Source organism: Empidonax traillii, unplaced genomic scaffold (genome assembly GCF_003031625.1).
Source record: "Empidonax traillii isolate 1590-97213 ecotype Southwest subspecies unplaced genomic scaffold, ASM303162v1 scaffold584:size400879, whole genome shotgun sequence".
Classification (NCBI taxonomy): Eukaryota; Metazoa; Chordata; class Aves; order Passeriformes; family Tyrannidae; genus Empidonax; species Empidonax traillii.
The window spans coordinates 290,228-302,496 of NW_020955777.1; the positions used below are offsets into that span (position 1 = coordinate 290,228).

Consider the following 12,269-nt stretch of genomic DNA (forward strand, 5'->3'; position numbering starts at 1 on the left):
AAATGGTTGTTTTGGAAACCCAGTATTTAACATGACACCACCGGTGATGAGAATGTCGCACTGGATGTGAAATCTTCTAATTGGGGAGCGAGAGAACGTGTGTGAAGTGGCTGATCAGCGGCTCTAATTTAACTAATTTAACCAGCAAATGTATTTCGGGGGTCAAATGAGAGGTGGATTTTACTCTGGAATAGCTGTTGTGTCTGGCCATGGATAAAATCAGTGTTGGTGCAGGAGCACGTTCTGGAGTGAATGTACCTTCCTATTAAACCAGTGAAATCATGGAAAGTGCTTTAGCAGTGAGGTCATGGCTGCTGGAAAATCCACCCAGCCACAACCTTGGGGCTGTGAAGAACTTCTGTGTCGGGAGTTCACCAGGAATTCTTGCAGGGAAAGCAGCAGGAATTTTGGTGTATAAGAAATGCAGAAAACTGGTGTAAGTGGCAGTGGAATTGCGGTGGGTTTTGCTTTGTTTGGGGTATTTTAGAAAGAAAGGTTTAGTTGTACCAGTGGTGGTGGTGGGAGTTCTCTAAAATAACTTGTGAAACTATAACTGCTTGCTCTTTTCATTGTCTTAATTTAAACTCTGTGATGAGTGTCCATTTCAGGACCAGAATTTCCCTTCCAGCCCAAACCTCTCCTGAAAAACTGAAATTTGTGCTCCTACTGTTCTTTGATAATGAGTCAACACTGTCAGTTTGTGTTCATCATTTTAACTGAAACGTGCTTGTCTTTGAAAAGGCAGGAACCCCCCCCCCATGTTTGCAAAGCAATATCACCTTTCCAAGAGAAGAAAATAAATATGTAGTGCCCAAAAGATAACTAATGGCAGGGCTTCAGAGTGGTGGTGGGTGTTTTTTAGTAGTCTCCCCAGCTGTGCTGTCCTGTCCTGTCCTCACTCGAAGTCACCAGCTGGGAACAGGACAGGATGTCTCCTCTGGTTGGGCTGTTCTTGGACTGTCTCTTGGGGGGAGGTTCCTTGGATGCAAAGTCATCTTGCTGTTGTTTTTTATTTCCTGCCTTCCTAAAGTGGGGATCAGAAGCCAGGAGGGGACATCCCAGTCTTTCTCCTTCGCTCTCTCACGCTGGCAGGTGCCGAGATCTGACTGAAAACTTGACCTCTGGCCTCTGTGTTTATTAAAATTCCCCTCCTTCAGGTTTTCCTTCGTGACACTCGTGAGTGTGACAGTATGGGCAGAGCTGGTTTGTTTTGTCACACAGACATTTATCAGGCTCATCTTTAATGCTCCTAAGGAACGTTGCTGGTTCATGCTTTATTTCTCTACTCTTGGAACAACTGTTACCTGTTTTCTAACTCGTTCAAGGACAATATTCGCTTGAACTCAGAATTTTCCTGAGCCTCCTGCAGAGTTTGATCTGGTTTTTGTGTAATGAATAGTTGGTCATTCCTCTCCAAATTTTATCAGTCAGCTCAAAATTTTCTTTCTGGGAGCGGTCCTGACTTGACTGTTGCCTAAACTATCCCTAATTTTGCATCTCCTAGGAGCTGGAGTCCTGCTCTGCGGGCTGGCTGGGCTTTTTCTGACTTGCACTCAAAAGAGTGGTTTCTCCATGTTATATTTCTCCTGGCTTGGGTGGGATCACTGTATTTTGTGTAGGACTGGAGAGACAGTGTGTGCATGCTCAGTGTTGGTGTGTCTCAAAATTAATTGACCTTTGGTAAATAAAGATGATACATTTGCATCATCTTTTTCTGAGCAAAATGGCATTTCTGTATGTTTTGGGTGCTGAATAAAGGATGCAGTATTTCTGTTCAGAGTACACAAAGCATATCTAAAAGGTGTAGGAAGTTCTTCTGCCAGAACTTTAATTTTTTCATTCAGGGAATGTTTTTGGATAAAAGTGCAGTTTAGTCCTGAGGTGGTTGTGTGATAAATGGAAGATTTGAGGAATGTGACCATTTATTACCTTTATGGTTGATCTCTCTGCTCCCCCCCCTTTTATTCTTGGTTATTCTGAGATTTAGTCCTTCAGTGCTTTGGTGGCATCCCGTGACAGTGTGTGTTGAAATGATCTCTCAAATAATGTCCTTGCTATGGATGAAAACACTTCTAAAATCAGCTGTTCTTTGGGAGGGACCCGACTGACATAACCCTCGGTTTGCAGGCAGTTCACTTCTCCTTCTTAGAACCGCTGGGCAACAACCAAAACCACACTGCAAAGGTCAGATATGATGTTTGGAGCTGAAAAATAACAACCTCCTGAAGTCTGTTGCCTTTATTTATCTGACTCATCAAGCCCATAAGCCTGTTTTTCCATTTGTGTTTTCAACTTCCCCAAGAAGTTACTTTGTTCTGCTGATTGTTCATGGATAAAGTGCAGGAGGCTGCTCTCAAGAAATGATAATAATTCTTCACTTCAAAGCAGGAAATGCCAGAGTAGAACGTGAAAAGCAGAACCAGGAGCCGAGCAGAGCAGTTTTAAGTGCTGTGGTTAGGTCTGTGTGGAAGGGAATTAGCTGCTGCATGTTCACAGAAGACAGTTAATTGCATCAACATTATCTTAAGCTCTCGAGGGAGAGGTCAGCAAAGGGCTGTTTGCTTTATGCTGTCACTGAAATGTGGTCATTTATTATTCCTAATGTCTCCTTTCTCGTTGCAGTTCTGTGGAAAGTGTCCTGAAAACCCTTGTGAAGAGCTGCAGGCCGTAAGTGTTTGTGCCATGGTTAATATCTCTGATCTTACCTTAAGAGGGGGAAGAAAAGCATTTAAAAAACCCCAAAACACAAAACCCCCTCTCCATTTTACCTCTCATTGTTTGGCTGGTGTTGCCCCCTCAGGTTTAAAAGTCCAGGGTGGAGGGTGGAGACTTCCCTGGGATACTTTTTTTAGCTTTTTAACGGCCTTGGCTGCAGTAATGATGTTGTATAAACAGCTGTATCTGCTGTGCATTTTAAATACTGCACTGCATAGGTATTTACTTTGGTTTAACAGTAATTTAATAATCAGCATTCTTGTAATCTTTCTATAAATGATCCTTGTGCCTTAGGTGATCTTTTTAATAATGTGAACAGTAGTTGCCGGATTTTTATCCAGCCTTCACGGTGGGGTGGTTTTGCATTGTACAGATTCTTTTCTGGTCCAACAAGACAAGAACCCTTCAATTTGTGTTCTTAAAATGATGCACCATGATGTGCTTGATTTGCCTCTGTTCTGTGAGGGCTCTGTGGAGTTGAGGGCTGCCTGCAATGGCCCCTGGGCACGTGGTTTTCCTGGAAAACGGGCATTTATGACAAATTAGTAGCTGGTTTTCATTATGTCTGAAAAAAAAATTGACCCCAGCTTTAAAGCCAAGTCCGTGTGTGTTCATCGGTTTCCTGGTTTCCAGGTATTTCCCAGAAGACGCCACTGGGGAGATGCTGGATGAGTGGAGGCCTTTGATGTGTCCCTTTGATGTGACCATGCAGAAGGCAATCACCTACTTCGAGCTCTTCCTGCCCACCACCCTCCCCCCTGAGCTTCACCACAAGGGCTTCAGGTGGGTGTCAGGACCCCCTGAAAGCACCGCGGGGGTTCTCTCTGAGCCATCAGAAGGGCTGTTTGTGTGTCCTGCACGCAGGGATCACGGAGCAGGAGGGAGGGAATGCGCTCTGGAAAGGGCAGTGTGAGTGGGGAGGGTTTACTCCTCGGCCTCGGGGGAACTCGGAGGTGGAGATGATGCCACTCGTGCCCGTGGGTCACCAGGGGCAAATTTCGGGGCGTGAGGCAGAGGGAAGTGAGGTTAATGTCAATGTTAGATTATTTTAATTCTGTTCTCTTTCAGGCTTTGGTTTGATGAATTTATAGGCCTTTGGGTGTCAGTTCAAAATCTTCCCCAGTGGGAAGGGGTAAGTATTTGCTTTTCACCTACACTAGAAGAAACCCTCATTTAAATATTCCTACAGTGTGCCTGCAAGGAATTGAAGCCAAACAGTCATATAATGGATTTTTTTTCCCTTCTGCATTAACTAGCACAAGAAAGCAGAGACAATAATTTCATTGTTGGTAGCAAGCAATTACTGTCTGAATAAATGAGACTGCAGTGGTGCTTGATGAACATTATTTAATGGCTAGCTCAGACTGGCTTTTCTTTCCAGCCTTGGGAATGCTGCCTGCTAATACTTGGAGTTGTTCAAAGTGCTGCTGTGGTTTCTATAAATTACAATTATGTCCTGTCCTTATCTTAATACATCAGTGGTCCCTCATTTTGAGTGGTGATGTTTTGCCCTCACTGCAATGAGTTGCTGTTGTCTTTTTTTTGGAATACAGTAGAGAACCTGCACTCCCCATGGTCAGAAGTTCCCTTGGGCTGTATCTTCCCGGGCAGACGGTGTGCCGTGTACCCGTGTGCCCTTGCTGTGTCTCGCAGGGTCAGATGCAAACCTGAGGCCTGAGCAGCTCCCTGCTGAGCCCCCCAACCGCAGCTCAGGTGCTGGGGGTGTGAGCTGGGCTGTGCTGCAGTGAAACTTGGCCTGCCACCAGCTTTTTTCCCCGTACTCGGTACGAACATAAGCTCATTGACCATCTGGCTGCTTCTGCTAATCTCCTGCCCATCTCCACCAGGGGAGCTCCTCCGTGTCTGTGGAGGAAGCTGATTCCCAAACCACCACTTAACGCTGCCTTTGTCCCACATCCCGTAGGTGGTTTTGGCTCCAGTTTTGTTTCATCACAAATCCAGGGAGACAGTTCAGGTCCCAGCAGTTGGCAGTTGACCGCTTCTGAACGTGGGTGATGCCAAAGCTCTGTTTGAGATTGTCTGTACACACTTTTGCACCTTCCTGATGGCCATTCCCGCCCCAAAAAAATCCTAAGTCTGTTTCTGACAGAGCAATGACAGCCTGCACTTGAATATCGTGATTTGATTTGTTTCTGTCAAACAGTTTAACAAATAATCCTCAGCCCTCTTTCAGAAGTTAGCTCTGATAACTGGATTCTGACAGTTTGCCTGCTTTTTTCCCCCCAAGCTTTCACTTCTTGTTTCCTTTGCTGTCTTGCCCACTTCCCAAAGTCAGGCTTGTTCACATCACCAGGCTTGGATGCAGATAATTAGACGTGCAGGCTCTGACTCTGCAATCCCATTTAAGCCTCTGTGTGCTGCAAGCTTCTCCTCAGCTTGCTGTGGCAGGAATTACACTGAAGGGGAACTGTAGGATCAATTGTCTGTGTGCACAGCAGGCACTTTGTCAGTGGCTATTTCCTCATACCAAGCCAAGAAGGTGGGTCACTGGAGAAAATGTAAGCCTTGTTTCAGGCTGTGTCAGGTGTGGCTTGTGGGGTTTTCCAAAGCTTGTTGTGCCCTGCAGACAGAGAGATGAACTGTCCCTCTGTGCCTGTGTGTCTCTGAATTAGGCAGGATTCTTTCAAGCCCCTCCTTTTGGCTTTGAGGTCCTGGAAGAGGCACCAAGAGCCTGACTGGTACGTCCTGATTTGGACAAGCTCCTTCAAGGAGAGTTGCTGGTTGATGTGCTTTTTTCCACGATCAGGAGAGTGAGACTTCATCTCCTTTCTGATTTAGCCACGATAATTCCCTTCCCTGAGGACATCTTTCAGTTCCCTTGGATTCAGGGGGCTGTCTGCTGGTGATGGAGTGCCTAATTCTTCCTGGACAGAAGCTGACAGCTGATGCCCGTGACCTTTGCAAGCCACAGATGTGTTTAAACCAAAGCACAGGAATGTGACAGCCAGCACACGTTGATTAGGATGGATCCTGCAGAGCTTAAATGGCCCTAAATAGCTCAATATTGGGCAAGGCTGAACAGAGGCCTTGGTGGGATTTTCTGCCATGTCTGTGTACAGGAGCTATTTTAGGGCAGTGATGGTTCTCCTGGAGCGAAATCTCCCTTTACAAGTGCTTTAGTGCCAGGGGGAGCTTTTATCTTGCATAGCTGAAGCAGATATATTATTATCTATATATTCTAATGAACATTCCCTGTTTTTCTGGTGGTTTTTAGCATCTGGTGAACCTCTTTGCTCGCCTGGCCACGGACAACATCGGGTACATAGACTGGGATCCGTACGTTCCAAAGGTGGGAGCTCTCGCTTCAGGAGATGGCTTTGCTTGCTCAGAGATAAGGCTTCGGCGTTCCCATGCCAGGAATAATTCAGACTCCTTGTGTGGGTTTTACACTGCACTGGCCCAGTTTTTCAAATTTGGTGCATCCATTTATGTTCAACTGTGAAAAATGGAGCCGTCCTTTTGGAAGAGACACGCTGGAAGCTGTTACTGTTATCACCTGGCTGAGCCAAACCAGCAACAATCCTGACTGTACAAGTGCTGTCTGATTGTATAATTAACCCCATGTTCTTCTGGGGAGGGCCTTAGTCATATTCTTGTGATTAATAATATATATGACCTTTGGAATCTTTGAGCTTGTAGATTTATTTAAAAAAAAAATATTCATGGCACTTACGTGGCTTTAAAAAACCAGACCCACCAAACACCTTTTGATTAGAAAATTAATTTTATGCCAGCTTGATGGCATAAATTAATTTATGCCGATGCTTGTTTTCCTGCTTCTCAGATTTTTACAAGGATTCTGAGGAGTTTAAATCTTCCAGTGGGGAGCAATCAGGTGGTTGTTCCGAGGTTCCTGACAAACGCTTACGATGTAGGACATGCAGTCATGTGGATCACAGCCATGATGGTGAGTGACTTCTTCATAAAGGGAACCACAGACCCATGCAGAGCCTGAAGTATGTTCTTAAGATGAGTGTCTGTAATGTTGAGCTCGTTGCAAAGGAGTGGGTTTAGGCTTTTTTCCCCAAGTTTTGTTTTCAAGTCCATCGTTCCACTGTCAGCGTGGACTGGAGGTGGAGGTGGTTATTTCGCAGCTGCAGATGCCACTGTGGGGACACACTGGGGACCTGATGAACCCCCGAGTCCTCTTTTAGGGTGAACCTCAGCAGATGGGATGGAGAGAACATGCTGTTAGTGCCGAGCTGAGAGTGGGATGGGATTTGGTGCTTTGTTTGAGGTCTTGCCATGGGGAGAACGCTCCACTTGCACTTTGTGTACTGCTGCCTGTTCATTTTAACCTCGTTCTGTGCCACAAAACGCCGTGGTTTGTTTCTTGCAGGGTGGCCCCAGTAAGCTGGTGCAGAAGCACTTGTCTGGCCTGTTCAACAGCATTGCCTCTTTCTACCATCCCTCCAACAACGGGCGCTGGCTGGTGAGTGTCTGTGTGGTACCACAAGAACTGGCTGTAATTTCAGCCTGTCAGACCTGCTGGTCAATGCCCTGTGCGCTGCAGCAGCCAGACTGTGGTGCTGTGTGCTGCTTGCATCTTGAGAATTCAGGTCTCTGTGACTGCACTGTCGTTCAGACCATGCTCTCATTTTCATGCCAGCACCACAGCTGACACGGGAGTATTCTCCAAACATCTCACCCAGCTGCAGTTTGGAAGTCCAAAACAACACCCCCAATTCATGTATAGCCAGGAACAGAAGTCAGCACTCGAAAGGAGGGTGATGCACAGCATCAGCATTGCTGGTGTGGGGTAGCTTTTGTGTGACTGACCTGCCGTCTCCAGGTCACCAGAACCTAGGATGGGGCTTGCAGCGACCTGGTCTGGTGGGAGTGTCCCTGCCCATGGCAGGAGACTGGAACTGCGTGGGCTTTGAGGTTCCTTCCAACCAAACAGTTCTGTGATTCCACTGAACAAAGCAAAAGGATTTTTAATGCATCTCTGCTTTGAAGCATAACTTTTCGATGGTGTAACTAGTGGAGTCCTCTGCTAGAGGATGTAACAATCTCCCTGTGATAGCTGGTAGAAGGTAGAGGAGAAAACAGCAAGGCTGGTCACAGTGCCAGAGGAGCTGACTTGTATTTGCCTACACATGAATGTGCAGAGAGTGCTCCCGAAGGTGCCCTAATTACTGGTAAACAATCTGGATTCTTGACTATGTCCTTTCCATGTGTTTCTCCTGAATTTTTGTTTTTAATCCTAGGGCACAGTGCTGGCAGCATAATCACTGATATTTTGGGCAATGAAGTTTAACGACAAATGCTGAACGTTGTGTTTTAGAGCTCTTGCGAGCTCTGCTGTATTGTGGGGGTGTAACTCCGAGAGTTTGGGTTGTTAGTTGTCTCTTGTGCACTGAGGAGCTCAGATCCTGCTGCTGCCGAGCCAGTGCCCAGCATTTCTTGTGTGTTGGCAGAACAAGCTGATGAAGCTGCTGCAGAGGCTGCCCAGCGGTGTGGTGAGGAGGCTGCACCGCGAGCGCTACAAGAAGGCCACCTGGCTGACCCCCGTGCCCGAGAGCCACAAACTCACGGACCAGGACGTGACAGACTTTGTGCAGTGCATCATCCAGCCTGTTCTCCTGGCCATGTTCAGTAAAACGGGGAGCCTGGAGGCTGCCCAGGCCCTGCAGAACCTGGCCCTGATGCGCCCTGAGTTAGTAATTCCACCTGTGCTTGAGAGGTAAGAGCAGGGGAGGACTTTAATTTTCATTTTAATTTATTTGATTTGTTTTGGGGCAAATGGACTAGTTCTGGAGAACTAGAGCTGTGGACAGCTCCTGTGATTTAGGGTAGTCAGTGCTCAGGTGCTGTGCGTTTCTGTTAGCATTTTTTGTCAGATAGTGGGTGGATCAGTTGAAAAAGCAGCCCTTTATTCATAAGACACCTCTGGCTTTCAGTTGGGCCAGATACACGTGAGGGTTGTGTAGCAGTAAACATATATTTTATATTTCTGTTTCGTTCGGGTTATGTTCCAGTTACAGGTTGTTTAAAATCGCTGTCATGGCTCTGACTTCATAAGCAAGTCACCAGATATGTGCTCCTGTGAAACACTTAGCTTGCTTGCACTATTTTAGTGCCTCGGTGCCTGAAATTTCCAAAAAGAAGCGTAACTCCTTCCTGCTCCAGTGAAAAGCTTTCCTCCCAGGCCCTATCCACGTTCCCTGGGCAGCGTTTTGTGCTTCAGCAACGTGTATTTTAAACCCAGTGGAGAAAGGAGTTTGACTGAAGAGCACTTCCTGCGTTCCACACCTCACTGACTCAACTGTTTGTAAAAACTTGCTAAATCTGCTCTTGTGTGAGCCATTTCAGGCACAGCAGCTCCAGGAAGGGCAGCAGTGCCGGCTATGGCTGCTCTTTCTGTTTTGAGAGCAGCCTCCACGTCTGCTCTGCAGTTCAGACTATCCCTGGAATGTTTGCCTTGGCTGCAGTCCCACAGTCACTTGGCTGAGCTGTGCTCTGGGTGACGTAGGGCAGGGGTAGCACTCTGACTCTTGTCTGAGCTGTGGGTTCTTGGGGGCAGTAAGAAGTGTTGCAGTTTGCTGGAAAGTACTGAGTGTAAACAAAAAAAAATGTTTATCAGTCACAGTAACCTCACAGGTTTTGGTAAAAAGGTCTAGACTTCAGTGTACCATGAAGTAAGAGATCCCCTCTCTATTCAGAGACAGCTGAGGCACATTTCCATGCTTGCCTCAAGGACCCTGCCCTTGCCTAAAGTGCAAACTGTGCCCTTCAGGGGAAGTCATTGTAGCTTTGAATGGAGGAACCCGTGCAGTGATTATTTAATCCTGGATTGCTGGTGGACAGCACTGATCAAATGGAGGGAACGTGGGAACAGATCAATTTAAAGTCCGTGGAAAAACGCTGAGAAAACCATTTTAGAACCCATGATAAGCTTGAATTTTTCGTGCAGGATTTGGTTTGGGGTTTTTTTTTTAACCCTTTCTGCAGAAAACATGTGCAGTCCACTTCTATTTCCTTTGGAACGTTCTTGTTGCTAACGTGACTGTCCTCGATCTTACAGGACGTACCCTGCCCTTGAGACCCTGACGGAGCCCCACCAGCTGACAGCCACCCTGAGCTGTGTCATCGGCGTGGCTCGCAGCCTGGTCAGCGGGGGCAGGTGGTTTCCCGAAGGTCCAACTCACATGCTACCTCTGCTGATGAGAGCCCTGCCCGGGGTGGACCCCAACGACTTCAGCAAGTGCATGGTGAGTGGGGAAATAGCTCCTGTTTTCAGAAGATCAGGAGCCACCCACCTAAATATTGCGTCGTATTTTATGGAGAAAAATTCTTATGTTTCTGCGAAAGCAGGTAACTCGTGTGGCCAGAATTTCTTAGCCTTTCTATATGTAAAAATTTAATATTTCAGCCCTCTAATTTAGGATAATGCTTTTGGCTCACTGGACAGTGCAAAGGGATTGTGATAAGCACTGTACTGACTTTCTGGGCAGCTCTGCACAACAAGATTAAACAGGTGCTCCAGAGCTCCTAGCAAATATTCCTAGTCCTCTAACATCAAAAGAAAGACCTTTATAGTTGGGTTTTCATTACATTAGGTTCTGAAAGTCCACACCTTCAGGAATTCATATGAATTTACTTAAAACAATTTCAGCATTATAGGGGTTTGTAACTTTAAAGTTTAGCACAAAATAATAGTTTCTTTACTCAGAAAGCTGAGAATTTTTGTACAGTGCTTACTAGGAAGTCCTATCTGTGAAATCTGAAATAACTATTGAAGTTTTGGGGTGTAAGAATTGGGCTCTGGAGTTTTTTCTTTGTTTTAGTGTGATTTGCTTTAACTCCTATAAATTGCAAAAGCTTTTTAATGTGTAGAATACAATTGACTGAAGAGCTGTTTGCAACTCCCAACAGATTACATTCCAGTTCATTGCAACGTTTTCTACTTTGGTGCCTTTAGTAGACTGTTCATCTGTATTGCAAGAGAGAGATGATCTTTCAGAGGTGAGTTGTGAAGGCAAAGCTATCACTTAGTTTTCAGTTGAATTTCTGGCAGTGTATGATAAGTTCTGAATCGTGTTTGCTGCTGGGCAGTGTGCAAATTGTGTGTTCTGAGCATTTCTTGTTGTAGAGAATGTGAAATTCCAGCAATTTAACATTTAAATGTCAAAACTTAGTTGCTGAAGGGCCCTGGGTAGTGTTGTTTGAGCTTTCCCTGCTTTGGGCAGGAGGTTGGACTATGTTTTCTCCAGAGGTCACTTGCCATGTAAATTTTTGTATTAAAATAGCTTTGCTACTCTTAATTTTTTGAAAGTTCTTGCCACCATGAAACACAAAACAACACAAAAAAAAACCCAACATGGTAGTTATTTTAAATAGTGAATTAGGGTTGGTTTTTTTTTCATTTTTCAGAGCTGTTTTCCTCTTTAAATAAACACCTGTTCCTCTTCCCTTTCCTGACTGAGATTCTATTACTTTCTCTTCAGATGCTTTTTAATCCTCTTCAGCCAAGAGATAGTAACACCATTAGACAGTGAGTCTTATCCCCCTTATCACCACACCTGTTTGCTCCCTCAAGACTTTCTGTAGCTCAGAGAGCACCAGTAGGTGCAGTTTGCCCAGAGCAGAAGGTGGATTTCATTGCCCCAGGGCTGCAGCACTCAGAAATCAGCAGGGGTTTGTACCCTGAGGGTTTAATGTGAGTGCAGGTGAGCAGAGCCAGGTCTGTCCCCACCTCACTGAGCTCCTGCTGCCAGGGAGGATCAGGAGCAAGGCCAGAGGTTGGATCCACGGAGGCAGAGCTGATTTCACTGCAGAGGTTGCTTGGATAGACACCCAGGCCGGGAAGCTGGGACAGAGCAGTGCAAGGAACATGCAGTAATTGTCTCATGGAGTGCCCTCGAGCCTGTACAATGGGCAGTGTGCTGTGGTCTGTTCTCACTTACACACTGGGAGTGGTGTTGAGGTTAGTTCACATAGGAAATACGTTTTGTGTTGTGTTTCCTGGAGAAAAGCCAACCTCTTGTGTTTCTTCTGTGGTGGAAAACTGCAGGTGGAAAGAGAACTGTGCTCTGCATCTGCTGAATTTGAGGATTTCGTGCTGCAGTTTATGGATAGGTAAGTGAACTGAGGAGAGGGGAAAGCTTGGCATGAAGAACTTGATTACAGACTTTCAGGTTTCGCTTGCTAACGCTGTGCTGCATTTTGTAGGTGCTTTGGCCTTATAGAGAGCAGCACACTAGAACAAACCAGAGAGGAGACTGAGACTGAGAAAATGACTCACCTGGAGAGTCTGGTGGAACTGGGGCTCTCTTCTACTTTCAGTACAATCCTTACTCAGTGTTCAAAGGACATCTTTAAGGTACGTAGAACTGTCTGATTGAAGCAGATTAATTTTGTGTCATGAACAGCTGGGGTGTTCAGATTCTTCCCGTTGTGAACTTCCACATTTGACCAAGGAAAGGGCTGGGGGTTCAGGAGAGCTTTACTTACATGCATCAGTCCAGAGCTCTTGGGTTCTTTGTGCTCTCTTGCAAACTGATGATGAAGTCGTTCCAAGAGCTTATTTT

At 45.9% G+C, this 12,269-nt stretch overlaps 1 protein-coding gene across 1 annotated transcript in view; it reads left to right on the top strand.

Moving 5' to 3' along the window:
* The window catches only part of PSME4 (proteasome activator subunit 4), a 44,296-nt gene that overhangs the window by 8,030 nt on the left and 23,997 nt on the right, over positions 1–12,269 (top strand). Inside the window, exons 4-14 of the mRNA XM_027898210.1 lie at positions 2,623–2,667; positions 3,349–3,498; positions 3,784–3,847; positions 5,951–6,025; positions 6,521–6,643; positions 7,076–7,168; positions 8,157–8,422; positions 9,764–9,950; positions 10,615–10,704; positions 11,753–11,817; positions 11,911–12,061. Coding sequence (XP_027754011.1) covers positions 2,623–2,667; positions 3,349–3,498; positions 3,784–3,847; positions 5,951–6,025; positions 6,521–6,643; positions 7,076–7,168; positions 8,157–8,422; positions 9,764–9,950; positions 10,615–10,704; positions 11,753–11,817; positions 11,911–12,061 — 1,309 coding nt within the window. The remainder of the gene's footprint in view (positions 1–2,622; positions 2,668–3,348; positions 3,499–3,783; positions 3,848–5,950; positions 6,026–6,520; positions 6,644–7,075; positions 7,169–8,156; positions 8,423–9,763; positions 9,951–10,614; positions 10,705–11,752; positions 11,818–11,910; positions 12,062–12,269) is intronic.